Raw genomic sequence first — 26073 nt, 5'->3', positions numbered from 1 at the left:
GTGGGTTTACATTTACCTAGGAATCCTGCACCAGCCTCTACCAACTATAGGTGTTTGGGTTGTTTCGAATGCAAATAGTCCATTAGGCACTAGAGGTCAAATTTCTTGCTTCTTTTTTTCCTCCGTTTTCCTATCTGTTTAATATTTGTATTTATTTATTTTTTACAGAAAGTCCAGCCCCTGTCCAGACACAGCCTCAGTGGGAGAATGGCACCAAATTCTTTGATAGCCAACACTCCAAACCCATAGTGCCTCCAGGCCTGGAATGGCTTGCAGGGGTTGGTATTATTGATTACATGCAAATTCCTGCTGCATTGCAAAAAGGGATGTTTTTTCTTTCCTTGGTCCAGGGCCCCTCATAGGGGGAGGTCAATGTGGGTCGCCGCCCAGGGTGAAGTGGTGGAGAAGGGAGGAAATGGCCCATGCAGAGTGACCAGCTGATTGGAGGGGTGAAGCGACTCACCTCTCTGGGAACTAGTGACGCACGCAATCTCTCTTCCTCCTAGGCATTCCAGTTTCCATGGCTGCAGCGGTGTCTTTCATCATGTAACTGCGTGGTGCAGGTAGTTCTGTAGGAGGAGGATGGATTGCATATGTGGCTGGATCCTAGATCCACTCCACCCCTCTGCTCACCACTATCCATAGTGGAGGGGAAGCTTTGGCTACCTAACACTGGGGACTACTCTGACTACCTACATTGGTGGCCACCTCTGGCTACCTATATTGTTGGACAGGGCCATTTCTGGCTATTTTGGTGTTCCAGACAAGACACTTTTTTAACACAAGGGAAGACCGTCACCTATATTCATTAGTATTGACAACACCAATAACAAACTGATAGGTTATATACAGAACTTATATTCTTTCTCAAAATAAATCTATAAAAGGTACACACAAATTATTACCAGGCCAGACACACCTCACCAGTCCAAACTCACGGAATCCAACATAACAAACCCTTTCTATAATTGTTCTGAGAGTTAGGTAGCCAGCCACTTCATAGAAAGTTAGACTAGATGTGTACAGCCTGGGTCTCTGCACATCTAAATATTGTTCTGGAGATCCAGCATTGCTGCAACTACTACGTTCAGTAAAGATCATTTAATGTAGTATAACACTCATATTTAACAGATAAAAATTGGCACGAACCTGCAGCGTGTCTGACTGAATGTTAAGCTTGGAGGTGTAATCTCCACAGTCAGCATACAACACATAAGCTGACGTGAAGGAGGTACACACACCAGCACAAGGGATCAGGATATCCCCAGTTTAGTGGAGGAGAGGACTGACTCCAATAGGAGATTGTGGTGCACAGAGCCGGTGCAGATCTGAACAGCCACAAACACTTTCGTAATAACGTCTCAGCGCAAAGTAGCGCTGAGCGCATAAACCAGGACTGAGGAGATCAGGACAGGTAGACAGAATGAACGCTTGCTAGCTAGCGATTACTTAGCGACAGCAAGCGTCCAAAACCAGACAGACTGGAATGAGGCAGCCAATGCGTTGCGGCGATGGCGTGCCTCACAAAGACAGGACAGGAGAGACAGGAAATAGCAGGATCGAGATAGATGAACGTAACACAGATAAATATACAATAAGTATGTTTTCCTAGCGTATTACAATTACAGCTATCAATGAAACTATTCGTAACGTCTGACTAACATATGTATATATTGGCAATGAACCGATATATGACATAAGCAGGAACTCTGACTAAGACTGAAGTAATACAGGGAACAGGACTCAGAAGGATTCGCTATCTCTTCGCAGAGATGAACGCAATCCACAAACAGGACCAGGAACAGGATTCAGAAGGATTCGTTATCTCTTCGCAGAGATGAACGCAATCCACAAACAGGACCAGGAACAGGATAACTAGCTCAGCACGGGTGTTCACGATACGCGCAAACTACCAAAACGTGCTGGAAAACTGACTAACTGAACACAGGAAATAAACAGTTCGTGTACGTATATATCAGCGACACTGATATATTAACGTAACACGAATACAAGGAAAATAACAAAATGCGCAAGTATGCGTATATATTGGCGATGAACCAATATATGACACAAGACAAGCAAGTAGCAACTTCTAGAACAAGAGCAGAACTAGGAGGACTCGCTGACCCCTTCGCAGGAGTCAGCGCAGTCCACATGGACCAGGAACGAGGTGGGGCACGAGCAGAGTAACAGATAGAGTCTGAAACTATGATAGCCCATGAGACATTGCAGGAAGCAGTTCTTTATACTGAGGTCATCCAATGGGAGCAGACCTGCAGATTCCCACACAAGTGAATGGTAATTAATCACAGGCTGATAGCAGGAAAAGGCAGACAATGATATGCAGCCTGCAGGAAAGGGACCGCCCCTCCACTGCAGCAGACAATGTTTGTTTACACAAAAGCATATTAAACTGTCATTAACTTCAGAGCGACTGCAGATGGAATCAGCAACTAGTTTAAGTGCAAACCAAACTATGCAAGCAAATGCATGTAATGACATTAGAACTGTTTGGTTTGCAATACCACTGCAGTCAGCAGTAAACGCTGCAGAAGCGATCATAACAGTACCCCCTCCCTTAAACGCGGCCTCTGGACGCCTATGAAAACTGACATATTTCTCCTGAACCACCCAAACCAAAAAATCAGAAGTGGGAAATCCAGCAAACTGATCTGACTGAAAATTCATGAAGGTCGGATCCGTCCGACAAAACCAAATTCCCAAATCAGTCTCACCAAAACTAGACCAATTGGAACCAGAACCTACCGAACCATGCCCGTCAGCACTACAAGCCTCAGTGTGATACCCATCAAAACCACGACTTCCAGAGAAAAGCCCCCAGAAACTCTCTGAGCGATACCCACCGCCTTCCCGGGACTGTCCAAAAACGCCAAAGCCTTTGCAATGCCCACCGGAACTGTCCCCACCAACACAAAACCCACCGTTGAACCAGTCCAAGGTACCAGGACAAGTTTCCTCAGAGATCTCCCAGAACACTTGGAAGCTCCAAAGAGATCCCCACAGGTCAGAACGCCCCTTAGGCTCACATGGAGAACCATCAAGAACCCCTATGGAACCCAGGGCAACTCTAGAGTCAGGGTCACAAGGACAAACATCAAGATCAGGGTTTTTAGGGACCAGAACCATCTCCGGGCATGCAGGCCAACCGGCAACATCAGAACATGTCTCCACTAGGGAAGCGTGTGAGCACGCCAACACAGACACACTTGGGCATTCTGGCATACGAAGCACATCTGGGCACACTGGCACAAGAGAGACTTCTGGGCATGTCAAGGAACTGCAAACCTCAAAGTCAGTCAAGGTAGGACCGAAACCAGGACTGGGCAAAAAAAAATCATCATGACTAGACTTCACAGTTACTGGATTGTCACTAAAAAATGCAGGATTAGACTTAGATGTCTCTGATTCCAGCAAAGTTATTAACAAATCATGTTCAGGGGCATTTACAAGACAGGACAAATCTTCTGATGTATGCACCGAACTAGACAGGGTTCCCATAACTTCTTCTGGACTAGACAGAGACTCATCAAATACACTGGATTGGAGCTCATGAAGGGCTGCAAAACAAGTCAGTAGTGCAGCAATCCCCACTGAACTAGGCAAAACTGAGTAACTCACTGGACAGGAAGGGGACTCAGGAATTTCTGCCACACCGGCCAGAGAACCAGAATTTTCCAGGATACAGGGCTGGGTTTCAGAAACACTCATTAACCCGGACTGAAATTCTGAGATTTCTATTATTTTTTCCAGCGAGTCAGAATTATCCATGTTACAGGGCAAGACTTTTGAAACATTCAGAGGACAGGGCTGGAGTTCCTCGGCTGTTACAACACTGGAGAGGGACTCAACAACATTGGTTAAATCAGACTGTGTACAGGGCAAGGTATCTGACACACTTGCTGACGAGGACAATATTTCAATGGCTTCTGCTTCGCTGGGCAGAAATTCATCAAGTTTTATTAGAGCAGACTGTAATTCCAAAACAGCTGCTAGACAAGTGAATATTACTGTAACACCAACTGAGGTAAGCAGTGCCTCAGACTGTTCTGCTAGAGGGTTTGAAGTATCCCAAGTACTGGGTGAAGCATAAGACTCTGTGACCACAGCTTCACTGGACAGGATCACCGAACAGTCCACATTGCAGGGCAAAACCATGGAAGCACCTGCTGGACAGCATAATGATTCTGTGACCTGAGTTTCATTGGAGAGATCTACTGCACAATTCATGGTACAGGGCAAGTTCACTGGAACATTTTCTGAACACGGTAATAATTCTGCGATTTCGGACTCACATAGCAGACGCTGTGAGTTATTCATGAGACTAGAGTGAGGTGTAGAAACAGGAAGATCAAAACACAATGTTTGCGCATCTAAATCACCATTCAATTGTGAAATTGGAAAATTCAGATGTTGGGGTTCTGAGATTTCTGGACAGGATTGCTGGGACTCAGAAACTGATGTAGTGCATCTATTGGCATCTGCTGGATCAGACAGGAGTTGAACTTTATTAACACAGGTAATTTCTGCAGAAGTATTTGCAGAGACAGGCAAGATTTTTCTGGTGTCTGTTTCACTGAACAAAGACTCATGAGTACTGGCTAAGCTAGACTCAGAAGTCAGCAGGACCTCTGGGTCCTCTGCTGAGAAATTTGTGCATGGCAAGATTAAGGAAGTATTAGTAATTTCTGTCTTACTGGGAAGTAACACTGAGTTATCCATGGTACAGGGTGGAATTACAGGAACTTCAATTTCACACAAAAGGAGCTCTGAATCACTCGCTGAATCAGCCAAAGGTGCTGAAGCAGGCGAGTCCTCAGGAACTGAGGAAGTGGAACAATCTCCACTAGACAGTGTGTCTTCCCTGGTATCAACTGATTGAATCGCATAAAAATCGTCCAGAATCATTCTCCACACATCGATCAATGGAGCCACAAAGTCATACCCACACACACCGGTTTTTATTAGGTTATAGGCAGACTTAATGCATGCATTCAATACTAATTCACTCTTTGCACTGTAAAACTGACAAAATGAACTTGCATCTTTCTTCCATTCATAGACCAGGGCTTCCATCTCTCCTTTCTCAAATGGAGGATCCCATGCATATTTAACAGCTGAGCATTCCGGCTGATCATAGTTTGCAAATGTGTTAGTGGCAGAAACATACATTGGGTTATTTAGCAGGTAATTGGCCGATTTCTTATTCCTAAGGATTTCCAATACCTGTAGCAAGTGTTGAACTGTAGTGTATGCAAATTTCCCTTGCTGCACGAATAAATTGATCTGTTCAATACTCTGTAATATATCTTCATAATCATATTCAGATAATTCATTTAAACAAGAACTTTTATTTTCCCTGGCTAGCAATGAAAGTTCATTAGTAGTTTCATAGGTCCATTTGACTCCCCTGAATGGTGACTGAATTTCATTATCTGCTACTGGCGGAGTCTCATTACAGATCTGATGCGCAGTCGCCAAGGGCAACGACTCCGCTGATTGTAACGCTTTTCTTTTGGAGCGTTTACGTTTGGCTTTAGACCCTGCTGCCTTAGCAGAAGAAAAGTTATCAGAACAATTATCTGCTTGCTGATTATTTTTGTAGGCAGTAGAAGGAGCAGCTGATTGACAAGCTGCCAGGAGCTTATCAAAAGGGCTAGGCAAATCGGTTTTGCGCAGCCAGTTATGGATCACAAACACTAGAAATTCCAGTGGTCTTTCTTTTAAATTGGTATGATCCAAGACATCGTAGGCCCACTGAAACAATCTTCCCTTAAATAAAACATAAACTAGCTGGGGGGCCCACGTTGAAACAGGAGTAGCCTGGAGCTCAGGATTGGCCAGGAACCTGGCACATTCAGAAAAAAACTCATTTTCTGTTTCAGAATTGAGCTTCTCAAATTTCTTAAAGGAACAGGAACCATAACAAACAGTGTCATTTTTGCTGGGAACCCCCCCCACAATGGGGATTGGTAATGGGGCTATCATAATGTTAAGCTTGGAGGTGTAATCTCCACAGTCAGCATACAACACATAAGCTGACGTGAAGGAGGTACACACACCAGCACAAGGGATCAGGATATCCCCAGTTTAGTGGAGGAGAGGACTGACTCCAATAGGAGATTGTGGTGCACAGAGCCGGTGCAGATCTGAACAGCCACAAACACTTTCGTAATAACGTCTCAGCGCAAAGTAGCGCTGAGCGCATAAACCAGGACTGAGGAGATCAGGACAGGTAGACAGAATGAACGCTTGCTAGCTAGCGATTACTTAGCGACAGCAAGCGTCCAAAACCAGACAGACTGGAATGAGGCAGCCAATGCGTTGCGGCGATGGCGTGCCTCACAAAGACAGGACAGGAGAGACAGGAAATAGCAGGATCGAGATAGATGAACGTAACACAGATAAATATACAATAAGTATGTTTTCCTAGCGTATTACAATTACAGCTATCAATGAAACTATTCGTAACGTCTGACTAACATATGTATATATTGGCAATGAACCGATATATGACATAAGCAGGAACTCTGACTAAGACTGAAGTAATACAGGGAACAGGACTCAGAAGGATTCGCTATCTCTTCGCAGAGATGAACGCAATCCACAAACAGGACCAGGAACAGGATTCAGAAGGATTCGTTATCTCTTCGCAGAGATGAACGCAATCCACAAACAGGACCAGGAACAGGATAACTAGCTCAGCACGGGTGTTCACGATACGCGCAAACTACCAAAACGTGCTGGAAAACTGACTAACTGAACACAGGAAATAAACAGTTCGTGTACGTATATATCAGCGACACTGATATATTAACGTAACACGAATACAAGGAAAATAACAAAATGCGCAAGTATGCGTATATATTGGCGATGAACCAATATATGACACAAGACAAGCAAGTAGCAACTTCTAGAACAAGAGCAGAACTAGGAGGACTCGCTGACCCCTTCGCAGGAGTCAGCGCAGTCCACATGGACCAGGAACGAGGTGGGGCACGAGCAGAGTAACAGATAGAGTCTGAAACTATGATAGCCCATGAGACATTGCAGGAAGCAGTTCTTTATACTGAGGTCATCCAATGGGAGCAGACCTGCAGATTCCCACACAAGTGAATGGTAATTAATCACAGGCTGATAGCAGGAAAAGGCAGACAATGATATGCAGCCTGCAGGAAAGGGACCGCCCCTCCACTGCAGCAGACAATGTTTGTTTACACAAAAGCATATTAAACTGTCATTAACTTCAGAGCGACTGCAGATGGAATCAGCAACTAGTTTAAGTGCAAACCAAACTATGCAAGCAAATGCATGTAATGACATTAGAACTGTTTGGTTTGCAATACCACTGCAGTCAGCAGTAAACGCTGCAGAAGCGATCATAACACTGATTAATGCAACCAGTCGTCGGGCATGCACTTGGCGGCACCGATTTTCATCCGATTCTGATTATAATAATCAATTCAGATGGTTAATCGGCTGCCAAGTCGCCAGATGTATGGTCATCTTTATGCTTCATATTCTGTTGTATAGCTAATGCCATGGAATATGTATAAATCAATAACAATAACACAGCGAGATAATTATGCAGTAAAAAAATAAAACAAATGAATCCTAAAGGAAATAAATTGTCATTTGACCTATTTCTGTTTATTTCAGGAGAAAGTAGTGGTATTGAAGGATAAAGGTGAGTGCATCCTCTGTGTTATCAGCCAATAATACTGCTAAGCCGGCGACATTTAGGTGTGTATGAAAAAAAGGGCACCCGGAAACTTAGACGCTTAGAAATAACCGATAGAAGAATATAGTAAATTTACCCTTATTCTACTCTTGCAGTGCTAATGACGGTAGTAAAATATCAGTGATACATCAGTGATATTTTTCTAAAGGTAATCTATTCTCACCAGTGGCATAATAATAATGACTTATTGGGGCCCCCCCTGCAAAAATGTCTGCCTGTCATGGGGCCACCTTGGTCCCCAAGCCCGGATTTACATCACAGGAGCCTATAGGCACAGATGTCCTGGCACCCTAGACTTCACCCTCCACGAACTTACAAACCCTACGCCAAACTGCACCGCAAGTGTGCTGGCTGTCCTTCGTTACTTCCCTTGCCCATCATAGGAAGCTACAGGTGCCCCTTAGTATTAGGGAGCCAGAATTGCCCTCAATATTAAGTGGCTAGAGGAGCCCCTGAGTGAAGGGAGATCTCGTCAGTGGAATACTGAGACCTGGGTGAGTAACCTCTCATTTACTCTCTCATCAGGACTTTGCATATGGAAGGAGGGAGGTGCTCAGGGAGGGGAGTGAGCCGCCTTTCCATCATCAGACGCCTGTAGGCACGTGTCTGCAGTGCTTTATGGTAAATCCGGCCCTGTTGGTCCCCGATCCCCATGCGGGTCACATGATCGGGAGCCGGCGAATGGCAGCAGAAAGTGTTCTGCTCTGAAGCAGCATCTGGAAGCAGCAAAAAAACTGCAGACCCTCCTGCTACTCTGCATGGAGGGAGGAGCTGGCAGGGAAGGTTTTTGTGAGCAAACAGGGAGGTATTTTTGCTAGTTGGCTGCACTTGCGGTTGGGGAGAGGGAGGAGGAGGGGTCCCCAAAGCCCCTGGGCCCCCTGTGATGGCAGAAGTCGCAGGGGTGATTATTACACCTATGATTTTCACAATGAACTCTAACAATGCCTAACCTTAATCACTCCCCCCACACCCATGTGTAACCTTAACCACCCCCCAACCATGCCTAACCTAAATTACACCCCTTTTACGCCTAGCCTTAATAACCCCCCTCCCCTCCCATCAATCCATAGAAAAAGTGCTAATTTTTGGAAGCCGCCATAGGTGCCAATTTAAATACCGGAAATGCGAGAAAAATAGGGCACCCGCGGTAAACACTCGCTATTTATAGCTGTATTTTGCATTGCGGGCGGCCCCAGCACAGGTTACCTATCTGGCACTGCGGGAGCCCAAATTTACCCACGATAAAGGTATTTCATAAGACGCCTATGGTGGCACACATACTTCTGCCAATCGCAGGGACCCAAGTTTCCTTTTTCAAAAATTTAGACACCTTTTAATGGCAACTATGTGACTATACTTATGTAGTAAAATAGACCTGTGGAGCTTTTTTGTGCAATCTTTGCTCTGGCCAGCAGGCGGAGCTGTGTGACACTCACTAATCTGACCTGTTCAGTTTTTCAGACCAGCAATGGGCACACTCTGTTCTCTGTACGTCGGAAGTCAGAGTGCTGCGGACCATCACTGAACCTTCGCCTCCGAGACCCTCATAGGAGGGATGTGGTCTCCTTGCGCTTGGACTCTGGTGGTGGCTGCTGCGGAGGAGGAGGAGGGGAGTCCTATGTAAGTCTGTTATTGCTGTAAAACTGTCTACCATCAAAAATTTAGAGCAATCGTGAAGTGCTTTAAAATATAAAAATTACCTCAATATTGATATCTATCCTCATAGAAAACCCATATATAGCAAATCTTAAGCTATTTAGTTCACAATTGCGGAACTGTATTCTACACACCTTACTTCTGCACCTTTTTCTGTCCTTGACTAAAGGTGACCATTAACGATACAAACCCGCGGCCGATCGATTGATTCCATTAGTCTAATCGATTTAGCTAGTGGGAATCCGGCCATTAATGAGCATGACCGAGTGTTTCAATTCTGATATATTTTGTACAGCAGGACACATTGGCAGCCCTTCCAGACAGAAGCTGCACCTGAATTAACTACCTGCATAGATGTGCAGAGCTCCAGAATATGGACACTATTACAGAACTTGCATTCAAAACAGGCACAGCAAAGGAGGGTGTTGGCTTCAGCACAAAATAATATGTGCACAAATTATTCCCTACTAGACTTCCCTACGACGATGACGGGTCCGCGGGGGAAGACCTACGGCTAGTCTAACAATAAAAACATAATTTTTACCTAGTGCTGCTAGTCATATATGGTATACACATTTTTTTTTTCAAAAAGACATTAAATAATTGACAGCGCTCATAGGCTGCAAATGAAATGAAAACCAATAGAGCCATGTACAGCCCTCTCGGGCTAAATGCATGCTTCTGATATACATGTTTCTGACATATTACTGTGCAATTAGGAACAACTGGTTAGCCGCGGGATCGTATCGTTAATGGCCACCTTTAGGGCCTCGTTCGCACTGCAATAGAAAATTGTTCATTTCCAGACCACAAAAAATGCAAAATTAGACGGTGAAGGCATCTTATGTTATTAAAAGAATGCGTTTATACTGTGAACTTTGAACTGGAATGTCAACACAATGTGCACGTACTGTACCACAAACGCAGAATCCCGGCCTCATTTTCCCTCAGCCAAACTGCGTTCACGCCGCACGTGCTGTAAATCAGACGTAATTCAAGCTTATGGGAACAGACTGTGTCCAATTCCACTGGGCGTATCACCACATGCACAACGCTAACTCACCTGTCTGGTGGATTCAGTTCCTCCGGCGCTGTTTGGTCTGAAGCAAACCAAAGCTCAGCAGAAGCATGAGGCAACCTATTGCTTTGCAAAAAATAAAAAAAAAACAGAGAAAATTCTCATTGGTTTTTGCAATGCAACAGGATGCCCAATGCTTCTGCCGGGGTCCGATCAGCTACCTAACCATAACTACTCGTAATTATGTGCAATTTTACATAATAACATGAAAACTGGGCAGAATTATGCAAAATGTTGGGGTTTTTTAATGCATAATTTTTTGACAATATGAATTAGTTATTATGATCATAATTACCAAAATTTACATGAAATTACAATCATCATTAATTACTATTCCTAGCGCTTTCGGAATTGCTGGCAATTCTGAAGCGCAGGTATCCTCTTGTGAGTCCAAGGCCTTAAAGAGAACCCGAGGTGTGTTTAAAGAATGTTATCTGCATACAGAGGCTGGATCTGCCTATACAGCCCAGCCTCTGTTGCTATCCCAAACCCCACTAAGGTCCCCCTGCACTCTGCAATCCCTCATAAATCACAGCCGTGCTGTGAGGCTGTGTTTACATCTGTAGTGTCAGTCTCAACTGCTCCCCCGCCTCCTGCAGAGCTCCGGTCCCTGCCCCCGTCCCTTCCCTCCAATCAGCAGGGAGGGAAGGGATGCAGGTGGGGACAGGAGTTCTGCAGGAGGTGGGGAGAGCAGCAGACTGACACTATAGAGATAAACACAGCCAGTTCTGACAGGCTGTTTGTCAGCAGCGTGGCTGTGATTTATGAGGGATTGCAGAGTGCAGGGGGACCTTAGGGGGGTTTGGGATAGCAACAGAGTCTGGGCTGTATAGGCAGATCCAGCCTCTGTATGCAGATAATATTCTTCAAACCCACCTCGGGTTCTCTTTAAAGTGTACAGCAACTTCACTGATGTACTCACGTTTTTTAACATCTGCAATATGTTCTCGATTAGAATCCTTGTTTTAAATGATATATATGTTTTACTTATACTGTATATAATAAACAGGCAGGGGCATCTTAGCTGGTAAATTATATTTTCTGATGAGCCATTCATAAAGTCTCTGATCTGAAACACTGTATCTTGTTCCTGATAAATCGAGAAATGTATTTTACCACAGAAGTGGTAAAATTAGCCAATCAAAATTGGATGTGTGTATGCACCGTTACACAGCAGATAATTTGTATGGTAATACTGTGTATATGCCCCCCACAGCTGAGGGTCAGCGCTCCATCCGCTCACCCCATTGGGTTCGTTATAATCGCCAGCTCTTCCACCAGCCTGAACGTCTCCATCCAGATGGGGAACAGGGAGCCGGTGTTTTACGCCAAGATGCCTGTAACCACGGATGCCGACAGCAGCAGCATTCAGGTGAGTCACTCATATTACCAGCTGCTTGGCTGTCATGCTGCTGCTTAGCCTTCAGTTGTGTGTGAGTCATACCGTATTACCTGGCTCAATGCTTCTTAAAGGTGACCTGAACTCTTGCACAAGACAGAAGGAAAACATAGAGAAATCCGCCCTTTATGTATTTACAGAGTTTAGCCTCTCTAATCACAAGTGTAATTTGATCTCTCAGCTGTGTCAGCTCAGGAATCTCGGCAGTGCTTGGCAGAGCGCTAATTGGTAAACACAGGATGATAACCCTTTGTCTGCTTCCATGAAAGCAGGAAGTAGATACATTGCAGATTTATTGCAGGAGCTGTAACAAAGACTTGTTTTTCCTTAAAGAGAACCCGAGGCAGATTTTCTAAATCTCAATAGGACACAGAGGCATGTTCTCTGCACAGTCACATCCCTCTGTGTCCTTCTGGTGCCGCCACCAGTCCCCCCGGGCTCTGCTGTCCGCCCTGAAAAATACAGACAGGCTAGCAACAATATGCTTGTCGCAAGCCTTCTGTTTACCTGCAGCTTGTCAATCAATGTTCCTCCGCATTGCCTCCCCTGCCCCCTTACATGGCTCCCCCCGCCCAGGGCCGGCCCTAGACTTTTTGCCGCCTGAGGCAAACTTAGAAAAAAATCCCTCGCCTGGGTCCCCCGATCTGCGCTCCCCCTCCAGCTTTTAAAAGTTAAGCAGCCGCTACTTGTCAGAGGCAGCGGGCGGGGATGACTCACCTCTTGCGCATTCCAGCGTGCGTTCCACTGTTGTCACTTCCTGCAATGCCGCCCACTGTATTGTAAGTGGACGGCATTGCAGGAAGTGACGACAGTGGAACGCACGCTGGAATGCGCAAGACGTGACTCATCCCCGCCCGATGCCTCTTACTAGTAGACGCTGCTACTTAACTTTTTAAAGCTGGAGGGGGAGCGCAGATCGGGGGACCCAGGCGAGGGAGGGGAGGGTCCGACCCCCTCCCCACCACTTTGCCACCCCCTTCCTGCCTGCTACCCCCTCCAGGTCAGTGGCCCCCCACACCCATGGACAGGCGGGTGGCGCACCCCCAGAATTTCTGCCTGAGGCATTTGTTTCACCCCGCCTCATGGGCGGACCGGCCCTGCCCCGCCACTCCCCGCCTCTGCTAGCTTCCTCCAATCGGAAGCTAAGCCACAACCCGGAAGTCCTTCTGGGGTACTTTTCAGCGGGGACAGCAGAGCCGGGGGGGGGGGGGGATTGGCAGTGGCACCAGAAGGACACAGAGGGATGTGATTGTGCAGAGAACATGCCTTTGTGTCCTATTAAGATGTAGAAAACCCGCCTCAGGTTCTCTTTAACCACCTGAAGACCACAAGCTTACACCCCCTAGTGCCCAGGCTATTTTTTACAATTTAGTGCTCTGCAGTTTTAATAGCTCACTGCAGAGCCATAACACTAAGGACACAAGTGAATCCGACCAACAGAGCTCTCTGTTGGTGGGCTCTGATCGCTTGTGGCATGTTAATATATATATTTTTGTTATCCCCCTGACAGCCAATCACGGTGACCCTCTCTCATAGGCATTAGCCTATGAGAGGGGATCACTCCTGAGCCTCCCCAGGGGACAGCCAAGTGACACGGCTGTCCCCGGTACAGTGCTGACGTAGATCGCAGCTCTGTACTATGTAAATAGACGGCGGTTTTGCCGCCTAACAGTCTCCTAGCGGTGATCCCTGCTGGCAGACTGTTGACAGAGTGGACCACCGACACTCAAGCGGGGATGTGCGCAAGTATCGGCACGCGTGACTCCCACTAATCTCCGCCCACCGCTCCTGACACCTTTTGGCATTAGGCGGTCCTGGGGCTGCTGCCTTCCAGGCGCCTATCCACGTTAGGCGGTCGGGAAGGGGTTAAAGGTTATTATGCTGTTGCTTATCTTTTAGAGGAGAAAGGAAGTTCTGAGTTCAGGTTCGCTGTAAGACACTTTCAAAGTAAACTGTATCCTCCAGATTCTTCCCCAGTCCTCCTCCCCTGCCAGGCTGTACCGGTGCTGAGACCCCTGGAGCTCTCGGGCCTTCGCAGTAGCACAGACCCTCTCGGCCTTCAGCGGTAGCCCGATTGGGTCCATGCTCCTGTGCAGGCATGAGCCATCGACAAGCCCTTGTTGGTGGTTTTGTGGAGAAGACAGCACTGGAGAGGCCCGGCAGAGGAGGAGGATTGTAAATTGAATAAACTTTAATGAAAAATCAATCAAAATTGTTGATCGGCCCGTAGTGTCGCACTGCATGGCACAGATCTTCAATAGATTCCCCTGCTATTTGCTATGCATGGAAAAAAAATCAATGCCTTTCAGATCGGAGAGGGTTTGATCGTTTTTCCCACATCAGCTGGCCATCTGCTAGTGTGTGGAAGGGTTTCGGTGTTTTCTGTAGTGGGCTCGTTCTCTCGGAACACCTAGGTGGCAAGCCAGGAGCCTAATGGTGCAGTATGGTTATTAAAGAGGGTAAATTGTAAGTCTAAAAGTTTATGCCCACAAGATTGGGATGCAGATCCCAAACCACCGCATAGGCTTACAGGAAATAAACCATCCCCGCTCGGTTCAGGTCCTTCAGGATGCTGGGTGGTCGCTCTCACTGAAGGGAAATTTAAAAGAAAAAACAGGCACTTACCTAAGGAGAGGGAAGGCTCTGGGTCCTATAGAGCCTTCCCATTCTCCTCCCGGGCTCCTCGTTCCCCCGCAGACTTCTCAATTTAAATCTCCAGCTACGGAAGACTTCGGCAGTCTTCAGAAGCACTTGAGCTTCCAGAGACGGGAGGTTCTTTACTGCGAGTGCGCAGTACGGAGCGGCCATCCTTCTGAATCCTGAGTGCTTCCAAATACTGCCGAAGTGGAAGAGAGCAGTCTATGACCAATGGGTTGTAGACTGCTAACAGGGGAGCATGCGAAGGATTGTGGGGACCAGTATGAGAACGGGAAGGTTCTATAGGACCAAGAGCCTTCCTTCTCCTTAGGTAAGCTTCTGTTTTTTTATTTTAAATTTCCCTTCAGACTCCCTTTAAAGAACAAGCGACACCCATGCTAACCTAGAAATAAAAAACACATATATAAGTAGATAAATACTACTTCTACTTACATGACAGATGTAGTGCACTATCCACTTAATGATTCCTGTGAATTTTACAAAGGAAAAGCAGAAAATCCTAATCTAGGCAGTGGCCATTTTGCCAAGCTAATGCTGACATCATATCCTCCCTGACTCTTGCTTTCCCCCCTCCTTTCTCTTGCTCATTGTGTATTCATTAGCTGCCCTCCTCCCAGAGTCTTTTTTTTAATGTACACATCCAATCACTGAGTCACCTCAGCCTTGCTTGTAAACACAAGTGATCAGCTAGGCAGGGAAATAAATGGAAGAGGAGGAATATATTATAGATAAAAAGAACTCCCAGCATTCAACTTTTTGGCACTGTTTGGCACTAGGGCCAGTGCTCCTAAAGTATGTGATAACTCCACACCATAATAGCAGAAAAAGTTTTGAATGCAGGAATAGCATCTTTATCACTTAATACACTCAGACTAGTTGCTGTTGAAATTTGATTTTTATGGTGACAATACCGCTTTAAGGTCCAGCAGCTTCCTAAAGCAAACCATTGGATCCGTTTGCATCTATTAGGATCCGTTGCAGTATGGTCCACTGAATAGGCCTTCGATGATCTACAGCTGCTGGTTGGGATTGGCTCAATTTCTTTCCCTGCCTGCTCATCACCATTGCCCTGGTTGACAGGACATATAAAAGGCAAAGGATGTTAGTTAAAGAATGCTATTTGTCTGACTTTGATGCTGATCCTCCAGAATCACTGTCCCAGAAGCAGTATGCAGATTAGGTGTCCTTAGTCTGCTGCCTGCATGCTTGCTCCATGTGTGACAAAACTGGAATGGCATTCTATCCAGCAGAACAGCAGTCTTCAGTTTCCTCTTGTTTAGATGTCATTTATTAGTGCCACAAACAAAGAGATGGTATTTTGAGATCCCCTGTTCTATGGAATAATGGAATGTTCTGTCACCCCTCTCAGATCCTCAGCATAGACGGGTCCCACCCTGTGGCTTCCATCACTAAGGAGAAGGTAGAGAAGTCTTCCCAAGTCATCTTCCGCTTCCCGATGGACATGGAGGCCACACTGAAAGCTGTGATCCTGGCTGCCTTCCTCTATATGGTGAGTGGGCAACCATGGAGCTGTCCCAAGACTATAGGTAGCCAGCTTTCTCACCATTATAGGCATACCTCCCAGCTTTTTGAGATGAGAAAGAGGGACACTTAAGCCACGCCCCTGCCAGACCCCTCACCACGCCCCGTCACAACCCTAGTCACGCATACCATAAAGATTTCATAAGAAAAATATGTTGTTTTATAATTTATACCACACTGGTCCTTTCTATCCCGGTTCATTTTCCTTCATAGTAACATTTTTAACATTAGTAATATATCAATTTAACCACTTTCCCCTCCACTACAGTATATCTACGTCAGCTGTGGCACCCTCCAAGCCACAGCCACGTAGATATACTGACCTGCTTGCAGCGCTGTTGTGCAGGGACAGGTGCGCTTCAGAGCGCACCCCCCGGCACTGTCAGCTGCCTTACTAATTGGCAAAAGGGAACATGTTCCCTTGTAGCCAATTAGTGACCCCCCCGCGGATGAATGATCACCGCTGTAGCAAACAGCGTGATCATTCATCTTTCCCCCTCCGTGGCCAGATCGGAAAAAAAAACACCCCTGCAAGATGAATATCTTACCTGAACTGGTTCCTGCGATCATCCTGCAGCTCCAGCCTCCATTCTCCGCGGTGCACTCAGCCCTGTGACGCTGAATATCCGGGTCCCGGCTTGATGACGTCATCAAGCCGGGACTCGGATATTCAGCGTCACAGGGCTGAGTGAAGAGCGGAGAATGGAGGCTGGAGCTGCAGGATGATCGCAGGAACCAGGTAAGGTGAGATATTCATCTTGCAGGGGCGTTTTTTTTACGATCTGGGGGGGGGGGGGCATCGTGATAAGGGAGGGGGGCACATCAGGCTGCCCATAACAGAGGGTGGGGGTTTAAAATCTGAAGGGGGGGGTTTGAAATTATTATTGGGGCCCATCAGGGTAATGGGGTGGGGATGGGGCACATCTGATGGTCCTGAGGGACATAACTTAATGCTGGGGGGCACATATGCAATAATGGGGTGGGGGCGCTAATCCTGGGGACACATCTGGCTATAATGGGGAACACTGATCCTGGGGACACATCTGGCTATAATGAGGTTTGCTTATTTGTGATACGCAGCTGTATAAATATATGTGGGGGGGGTCGCAAATGCAGGGGCATATCTGGCTATACTGGGGGGCTGATATTGGGGGCACATCTGGCTATACTGGGGGGGGTCTGATACTGGGCACACATCTGGCTATCTATCCTTGGGGGACTTAATACTGATGGCATGTCTTTTACCTACTGTAGCACTTTGTATTTTTTACTAGAATTGAAGAAAACCTGAGAAATAATGCAATTTTAACATTTTCTCCTCTTTTTTCCCGCTAAAATGCGCAGAAAAAAAAAATTATCGGGACAAAATACCCGCCAATGAAAGTCTAGTTTGTCCTGAAAAAAACGATACCTAGATCATTTAGGTGTCGTGAGTAGGGATAAAGTTATGGCAGATTAAAAAGGGACACCGCTAAAGCGTCAAAACTGCTCTGGTCAATAAGGGGAAAACAAGGTCTGGGTGCGAAGTGGTTAAAGGATGGGAATACAGTTTAGAGTCAATCAAACACATTTTTTAGTAGATAAATATATATTTAGTCCTGAAAGTCCTGAAAGAGGGACAAATGAGGAGGAAAGAGGGACAAGTCTCCCAAAGAGGGACTGTCTCTCCAAAAGAGAGACAGTTGGGAGCTATGATTATAGGTAGCCTGATGCAATCCCCAATATGTTTTGCCTGACACCCCCTCTCCCCCCCCCCCCACTATAGCTATCCATCTTCCTCCCCAGTATGGCTAGCCTGATGCAACCCTAAGCATAGGTGGCCTGATCAGCCCCCCGCCCCCCACGGCAGTGTAGGTAGCCTAGCCATCTTCCCCTTCAGTATAGATAGCTAATTTGCCCCCCCCCCTCCCCCCGTATACATAGCCAGCTTCTTCACCAGTATAGGTGGTCAGATTAACCCCCAGTATAGATAGCCTGATTCCTCACTAGTATAGTTAACCATCTGCCCCTCCAGTATAGGTTATGTAATTTTTCCAGTATTGCCAGCCAGCTTCCTCCCCAGTATACGTAGCCAGATGCACCCATAAGTATAGGTAGCCTAATCAGCCACCTCCCCAAGTCTAGGTAGCCAGCTTCCCCTGCAGTATAGGTAGCCTGATGCCCCTTTAATATAGGTAGTCAGCTCCCCCTCCCCCAGTATAGGTAGCCAGATCTACACCCAGTATAGATAGTCAGCTCCACCCTCTCCAAGCCCGATTCCTCTCTGACCCCCTCCCCCACCCCCATAGCTAGTATAGGTACCCAGAAATCCCAACATAGGTAGCCAGCTTTCCCCTCAGTATAGGTAGCCTTATGCCCCTCCCCCTCATAGATAGTCAGCCTTTCTCCCTCATTAAAGGTAGCCTGAGTTGCAAGCTGAGGGGAGAACTCTCACCTCTCCAGGTTCCTGCGCCACATCTTCATCGTTTTCTCAACGTTGCTTAGCATCTGGTCTTCATGGCTGCAGCTGACATCTCTCATCATGTGACTCGTCAGCACATACTGTTGATTCACCAGCTGCATGCACAAAGCTAAGCAGTGCTTTGCAGGAGAAGCTGGAGATGCGGCGAGGGAACCCGAAGAGGTGAGAGCAGTGGCTACCATTGGGCGCAGGGGGGCGTGGCGCCCCGGGTGACTGACACCCAAGGGGGTGTCGCCACGACCCCCCATGAAAGGGGAAGACCAGCGCTAGAAAGAGGGGTGGAAGACAGCGGCGGGGAGGGGGGACAGATCCCCCCCTCCCTCACCTGAGTCCCCTCCTTCTGCCTCTCTCCCCCGCCGCTGCCCACCTGCGCCCGGTTCATCTCCCCGCAGCCCACTGCAGGGACTGCCTCCCGGAGGCAAAGCAGGGCTATGGGAAGATGGCTGCCGAAGCCCTGCACTGGAGACTATTTGTGTCTCCAGTACAGGGCTTCGGGCGCCATCTTCCCGTAGCCCTGCCTGTCAGCGCGGGAGATTTACACTCACTGGCTGCAGGAGGATCGTCGGGGAGCTCCCCGTGTCAGAGGCTGGCCAGGTGAGTAAATTTCTTTTTTTTTTACAGGATTATTTTCTGGTGACTGTTGCCCACATAATGATTTTTTTCTGGTGAATGCTGCCCACATAACGATTATTTTCTGGTGAATGCTGCGGACATAACTATTATTTTCTGGGAATGCTACGCACATAGTGATTATTTTCTGGTGAATACTGCCCACATAACGATTATTTGTTGGTGAAATGCTGCCCACTTTACGATTTCTGGTGAAATGCTGCCCACTTTACGATTTCTGGTGAAATGCTGCTCTCTTTACGATTATTTTATGGTGAAATGCTGCTCTCGTTACGATTATTTTATGGTGAAATGCTGCCCACTTTGCGATTTCAGGTGAAATGCTGCTCTCTTTATGATTATTTTATGGTGAAATGCTGCCCACTTTACAATTATTTTCGGGTGAAATGCTGCTCTCTTTACAATTATTTTCTGGTGAAATGCTGCTCTCTTTACAATTATTTTATGGTGAAATGCTGCTCTCTTTACAATTATTTTATGGTGAAATGCTGCCCACTTTACGTTTATTTTCTGGTGAAATGCTGCCCACTTTACGATTATTTTATGGCGAAATGCTGCTCTCTTTACAATTATTTTCTGGTGAAATGCTGCTCTCTTTACAATTATTTTCTGGTGAAATGCTGCTCTCTTTACAATTATTTTATGGTGAAATGCTGCCCACTTTACGTTTATTTTCTGGTGAAATGCTGCCCACTTTACGATTTCTGGTGAAATGCTGCTCTCTTTACGATTATTTTATGGCGAAATGCTGCTCTCTTTACGTTAATTACTGGTGAAATGCTGCCCGCTTTACAATTTCTGGTGAAATGCTGCCCACTTTACGATTTCTGGTGAAATGCTGCCCACTTTACGATTCCTGGTGAAATGCTGCCCACTTTACTATACAGGGAGCACCCATACCTGGCTTTACCCACCGTGGTGCGCTTAGTATGCCACACTCGCTCCTTTTGGGGGGGGGGGGGAGATGGGAGGGGGTGGTGGTGGTGGGGGGGTGTCTTATAATAACCAGCACTGGGTGTCAAACGCCCTAGGTACGCCACTGGGTGAGAGTTCTGTGCTGCTGGGAGAATGCACCCTCGCTGCTCTGCGCCCACACCCTCAGTGCTCTGCACTCAGACGCCAGCGCCTCTCAAGCCTATGCCTACAGTTGACTTTGGATGGAGCAGCAGTGTGTGTACAGAGCATGGAGCAACTCTGGAGAACTTAACAGAGTCAGGTATGAGAACAGCCCTGTGCCCAAACTGTGTGAATGCTTCACTTTCCCCATTCATTAGCAATGTCGGCTGTCCTCATTATTATCTGTATCCAAACTGCTCCTGATTGATCCCGTTGTCCATCGTGAGCAGATCGGACATGTACCCAGCATGATGTCCTACCATATTATTATACTGTATTGTGTGTGGCTGAGGAAGACCTTTCAGGAATCTCCCTCTTCAAAATCCTGGGCCACAGTCCACCGGGGATCCACACAACCTGCAGTCCCTCAATCAAAGTGGATATAGAAAGCAGAAGGTTAATGTGAAAAACAGCAAACAGCAACTCTAAATGTAAACCATTGATTTTAAAAACCATATATGTAAACCAAAAAAGGATATGAATTTGCGCGTATGTGCTGGTCAACAGCTAAAGAGACAATTATGGTGCCTCCTGTCTCCTTCCCGACTGGTTTCGCAATCTTGTGTCATCAAGGAGGCACCTTTATAGTTGAACTGTCATTTTATGTAATATGTGTGTAATTTTTTGCCGAATTTAGTGGTTAATAGCAATGCCCCCATACTTATGTAGGTTAAGTGGAAAAGTGGGAATAAGTCAAAAAAATAACTTTTGCAAAATGCCTTGTAGTTTTTGAGATAATCGATTTTGAAAATGCAAAAAAAAAAAGTTTTTTAAAATGTAAATTTTTTTTTTTCAAAAGTACCTTGTAGTTATTGAGGTAACTGATTTTGAAAATGCAAAGAAAAATGGTCTTTAAACTGTAATTTTCCTGAGTTTAAAAACAATTTTCCTTTGCATTTTGAAAATCAATATTCTCAAAAACTATTTTTTTTACTTATTCCCACTATTCCCCTTAACATACATAACAATTTTGGTTAGGATAGCCTTTATGGAGGCTTTGCTATTGACCACTAGATTGGCATGGAATTACGGAAAAATTACAAGAAAATTACGCCAAATTACAAATTACAAATGGGTTACACAAAATTAATCGGATTTTCAAATCTTAATTACATATGATGTAATTGGGAAAAATGACACAAAAAATTACAAATCATTACTAATAACAGGCAAACTTTGTTTCTCCTCCCAGCCTCCTACACAGCATTATTAGGCAGCCATTGCTGAAGCAGGTGGTTTTGACGCACGGCGCTCAGCGGACATATGACAGTGCCCAAAATACCCCGCTGCAGTGGGTGCTGCTGGGGAAAGGGGTGAAAGAGAAACTGTAACCAAGGAATTGAACTTCATCCCAATCAGCAGCTGAGTAATACCCCCTTTCCCATGAGAAATCTATTCCTTTTCACAAACGGATCATCAGGGACATCTGTATGGCTGATATTGTGGTGAAACCCCTCCCACAGTGTGATGTCAGCGCCTCACAGCACTGAGGTACTGACATCACACTGTGGGAGCCTTGTTGCATTGTGGGAAATAACAACTGTTTACAGCTATTTCCAACTGCCAAAAAAGCAAGCAGCATCTCCTTACACTGACATCACCTGCCAGCAGTATAGATGTCACCATGTGATAAATGTTAGAATGTAAATCAGGGAGAGGAAAGATTTTACAATGAGCAAACTAAATCATTTATACATAATTATTGTAAATATTAAGCACTTTTTTTTATTACATTATTTTCACTGGAGTTCCTCTTTAAAGGGATACTGTAGGGTGGTCGGGGAAAAATGAGTTGAAGTTGCCCGGGGCTTCTAATGGTCCCCTGCAGACATCCTGTGCCTGCGCAGCCACTCCCCAATGCTCCGGCCCCGCCTCCAATTAACTTCTGGAATTTCAGACTTTAAAGTCTGAAAACCACTGTGCCTGCGTTTCCGTGTCCTCGATTCCCCTGATGTCACCAGGAGCGTACGGCGCAGGCACAGACCATACTGGGCTTGCACAGTATGCTCCTGGTGACATCAGCGGGATCGAGGACATGGCAACGCAGGCACAGTGGATTTCAGACTTTAAAGTCTTAAATTGGGGAGTGGCTGCGCGGGCACAGGATGTCTGTGGGGGACCATTAGAAGCCCCGGGTAACTTCAACTCATTTTCCCCCGACCCCCCTACAGTATCCCTTTTAGTGAGGAAGGCCCAATACAATCTTATAGGCTCCCAGGTGGTGGGCGGAGCTTCCTCCTGGCAGAGGGTAGAACCTACCTCAGCCAGCCTTGCTACTCCATTATTTCTGCAACAGCCCTCTTCTCCACCCTCTTACATAGCCCTGCTCTGTACTCACGGCTTAATCTGTGCATCATGCTCCCTGCTCCAGCTCACCTCCCCTTTCCGAGTGTCTGGAGGGTTTGGGGGGGGGGGGGGGCAGGGCTTCCTCATGACAGGGGGTGGGGCTACTTTTGGGTGGAGGGGGGGGACTTCCAGGGGCGGAGCATTCCTTTGCACAGTTGCAGGGGCACATGTATTGAAAATAGAAAAAGGCCTGAGCACCCAGAACCCCTTTCTCTGCGTGTGACTGTACAAACATATACTAGATAAAATAGACTTGGTGTACTAACTTGTTTGAAAACAAAAATGGGTAAGACAACAATCAGCTGACCCTAGTTGTGTGTTTCTCTACTTTACAGACTTACTGCTTACAGAAAGTATCGTCCAGCTACAGTTCCAGTGATGATGGCTGGGCCTTCGCAGGAGGATTATTCTGGGCAGTAGGAGGAGATTTTGATGGAGGAGGCGGAGATTATGGAGGAGGAGGCGATGGTGGTGATTGTGGAGGAGGAGATGGCGGTGGTGAATGATTCTAAGACAAATTTTACCACTGATCTTAAAGATCTATCTATCTATCTATCTATCTATCTATCTATCTATCTATCTATCTATCTATCTATCTATCTATCTATCTATCTATCTATCCATCATCATCCATCTATCTATCCATCATCATCCATCTATCTATCTATCTATCTATCTACTTCACTCACCCTATTTCCTCCAGTTCGGTTCACTTCAGTGAATTTATTTCCGTTAGGCTGTATTGGCAGCCCTGAATACATTTCACTAATGAAAAAACGAAAACAAAACAAAAACAAAAGTAAAGCTTGGTCCTCCCCTCCTCCCTGATTCCTTTCCCTCCTCCCTGCCCCCCTCCCCATCTCCCCATCCCTCCCACTGTCTTCTCTCCTTTCCTCTTCCCTCAACTCAACTGTTTTTCACAATTTTTACAGCTTTTAGTTGAAAGCTCTTTATACATGTATACATATTCGGATCAGTGAATAATGGCGCACAGCACCTATGCATAAAAATGGTGCCGCATTAAAAAGATACGCTTATCGCTATTTATAGTTAGTACTGCATAATAATGGCGCACAGGGAAAAAAGACAAAAACGGCACACACTAACGTTATTTATCAATAGTGACACACACTAACGTTATTTATCAATAGTGCCATTCATTTGCCAAACAGCAGACGTTATTGCACACAGTAACGTTATTTATCAATAGCGCCCTACATAAACCAAACTGCAGACGTTATTTAACTGCAAAACGGTGAATGGATTTAATGTAACACTGTCAAGGTTAGGGTTAGGCACCACTGGGGGAGATTTAGGGTTAGGCACCACCAGGGAGGTCTTAGGGTTAGGCACCACCAGGGGGGTGGTTAGGGTTAGGCACCACCAGGGGGGTCTTAGGGTTAGGCACCAACCGGGGGGGTCTTAGGGTTAGGTACCACCAGGGGGGTCTTAGGGTTAGGCACCACCAGGGGGGTCTTAGGGTTAGGCACCACCAGGGGGGTCTTAGGGTTAGGCACCACCAGGGGGGTCTTAGGGTTAGGCACCACCAGGGGGGTCTTAGGGTTAGGCACCACCAGGGGGGTCTTAGGGTTAGGCACCACCAGGGGGGTGGTTAGGGTTGGGCACCACCAGGGGGGTGGTTAGGGTTAGCCACCACCAGGGGGGTTTAGGGGTTAGAGATGGGTACAGAGAGGGTTCTGTGTGTTAACGCTAAATAACAATAAGGCTTTAACGTTAAATAACAATAAGGCTTTAACGTTAAATAGCGATAAGTGGCAAACGGATTAGCGGCAACACCGTGCGCCATTATTCGCAGGCGCCATTTTCAGATGGATCCATACATATTATACGTATCTCTCCATGTAAGGATATGCTTATTTTTTTAAATACATTATCTTCTTTGTTTATAAGACTTTTGCAATTTATTAACGTGTGTGTAAGAGAGTGTTAATGTGTGCGTGTAGTGTATATGGGTGTTTGTGTGTGTGTGAGCGTAAGTGTGTGTGTGTGTGTGTGTGTGTGTGTGTGTGTGTAGGTGTGTGTATGGGGGTATATGTATATTTCTGTGTATATTCATGCAACAGTCTCCCCTACTTTTCTCTGCTTTGTTTGCTATAGAACTACTTAAAGAGACACTGAAGCGAAAATAAAAATGATGATATTATGATTTGTATGTGTAGTACAGCTAAGAAAAAATACATTAAGATCAGATACATCAGTCTAATTGTTTCCAGTGCAGGAAGAGTTGAGAAACTCCAGTTGTTATCTCTATGCAAAAAAGCTATTAAGCTCTCTGACCAACTTGGTCGTGGAGAGGGCTGTTATCTGACTTTTATTATCTCAACTGTAATTGAACTGTTTACTTTTCCTCTAGCAGAGGAGAGTTTATTACTTCACAGACTGCTCTGAAAGACTTATTTTGAATGCTGAGTGTTGTGTAATCTGGACATATTATAGAGTGATGCAATGTTAGAAAAAACACTATATACCTGAAAATAAAAATATGAGAATATTTTCTTTGCTGCTAATCTTCTAGTAATTATTCATAGTACACAACCAATTCATTATATCATATATTTTTTTCGCTTTAGTGTCTCTTTAAAGGGAAACTGTAGGGGTCGGGGGAAAATGAGTTGAAGTTACCCGGGGCTTCTAATGGTCCCCTGCAGGCATCCTGTGCCCGTGCAGCCACTCACCGATACTCTGGCCCCGCCCCCGGTTCACTTCTGGAATTTCAGACTTTAAAGTCTGAAAACCACTGCGCCTGAGTTGCCGGGTCCTCGCTTCCCCTGATGTCACCAGGAGCGCACGGCGCAGGCACAGACCATACTGGACATGCGCAGTATGCTCCTGGTGCCATAAGCGGGAGTGAGGACACGGCAACGCAGGCGCAGTGGTAATCAGACTTTAAAGTCTGAAATTCCAGAAGTGAACCGGAGGCGGGGCCGGAGCATTGGGGAGTAGCTGCGCGGGCACAGGACGTCTGCGGGGGACCATTAGAAGCCCCGGGTAACTTCAATTCATTTTCCCCCGACCCGCCACAGTATCCCTTTAAAGAGGAGCTGTCAGCCATACTATCTCAGGAAAAAAAAAACAAATATATAAGTAGATAAATACTTGCTCTTCTTACATAACATATGTATGTGCAATACGTATGTTATGTAAGTAGAGCAAGTATTTATCTACTTATATATTTGTTTTGTTTTTTGTCCACATTATGATTCCTGTGAATTTTATAAAGGAACAGTAGAGAATCCTATTCTAGACAGTTTCCATATTTATTGTGGCTATTTTGAAGCCAGTCGTGATGTAATATCCGCCCTTAGTCTCCTCTGCCTGATTTGCCCGCCCTTCACTATAGAAAGTGCGTTGTTTCAGCCTGAGATATTTTGGCCAGAGAGGAACAGAGGTGTGGGACGGGAAAACTG

The 26073-nt window shown here is 46.0% G+C and overlaps 1 protein-coding gene across 1 annotated transcript in view; it reads left to right on the top strand.

The window, feature by feature from the left end:
• Nucleotides 1-23153, top strand: part of LOC137560896 (phospholipid scramblase 1-like) — a 38442-nt gene extending 15289 nt beyond the window's left edge. The window contains exons 3-8 of the mRNA XM_068272056.1: nt 169-278; nt 7678-7705; nt 9213-9379; nt 11710-11865; nt 15920-16060; nt 22981-23153. Coding sequence (XP_068128157.1) covers nt 169-278; nt 7678-7705; nt 9213-9379; nt 11710-11865; nt 15920-16060; nt 22981-23151 — 773 coding nt within the window. The 3' untranslated portion in view covers nt 23152-23153. The remainder of the gene's footprint in view (nt 1-168; nt 279-7677; nt 7706-9212; nt 9380-11709; nt 11866-15919; nt 16061-22980) is intronic.
• Nucleotides 23154-26073: the final 2920 nt, after the last annotated feature.

Source organism: Hyperolius riggenbachi, chromosome 3 (assembly GCF_040937935.1).
Source record: "Hyperolius riggenbachi isolate aHypRig1 chromosome 3, aHypRig1.pri, whole genome shotgun sequence".
Taxonomy (NCBI): domain Eukaryota; kingdom Metazoa; phylum Chordata; class Amphibia; order Anura; family Hyperoliidae; genus Hyperolius; species Hyperolius riggenbachi.
Note: the sequence above shows the minus strand (reverse complement) of the source record. Positions and strands in the feature narration are given on the sequence as shown.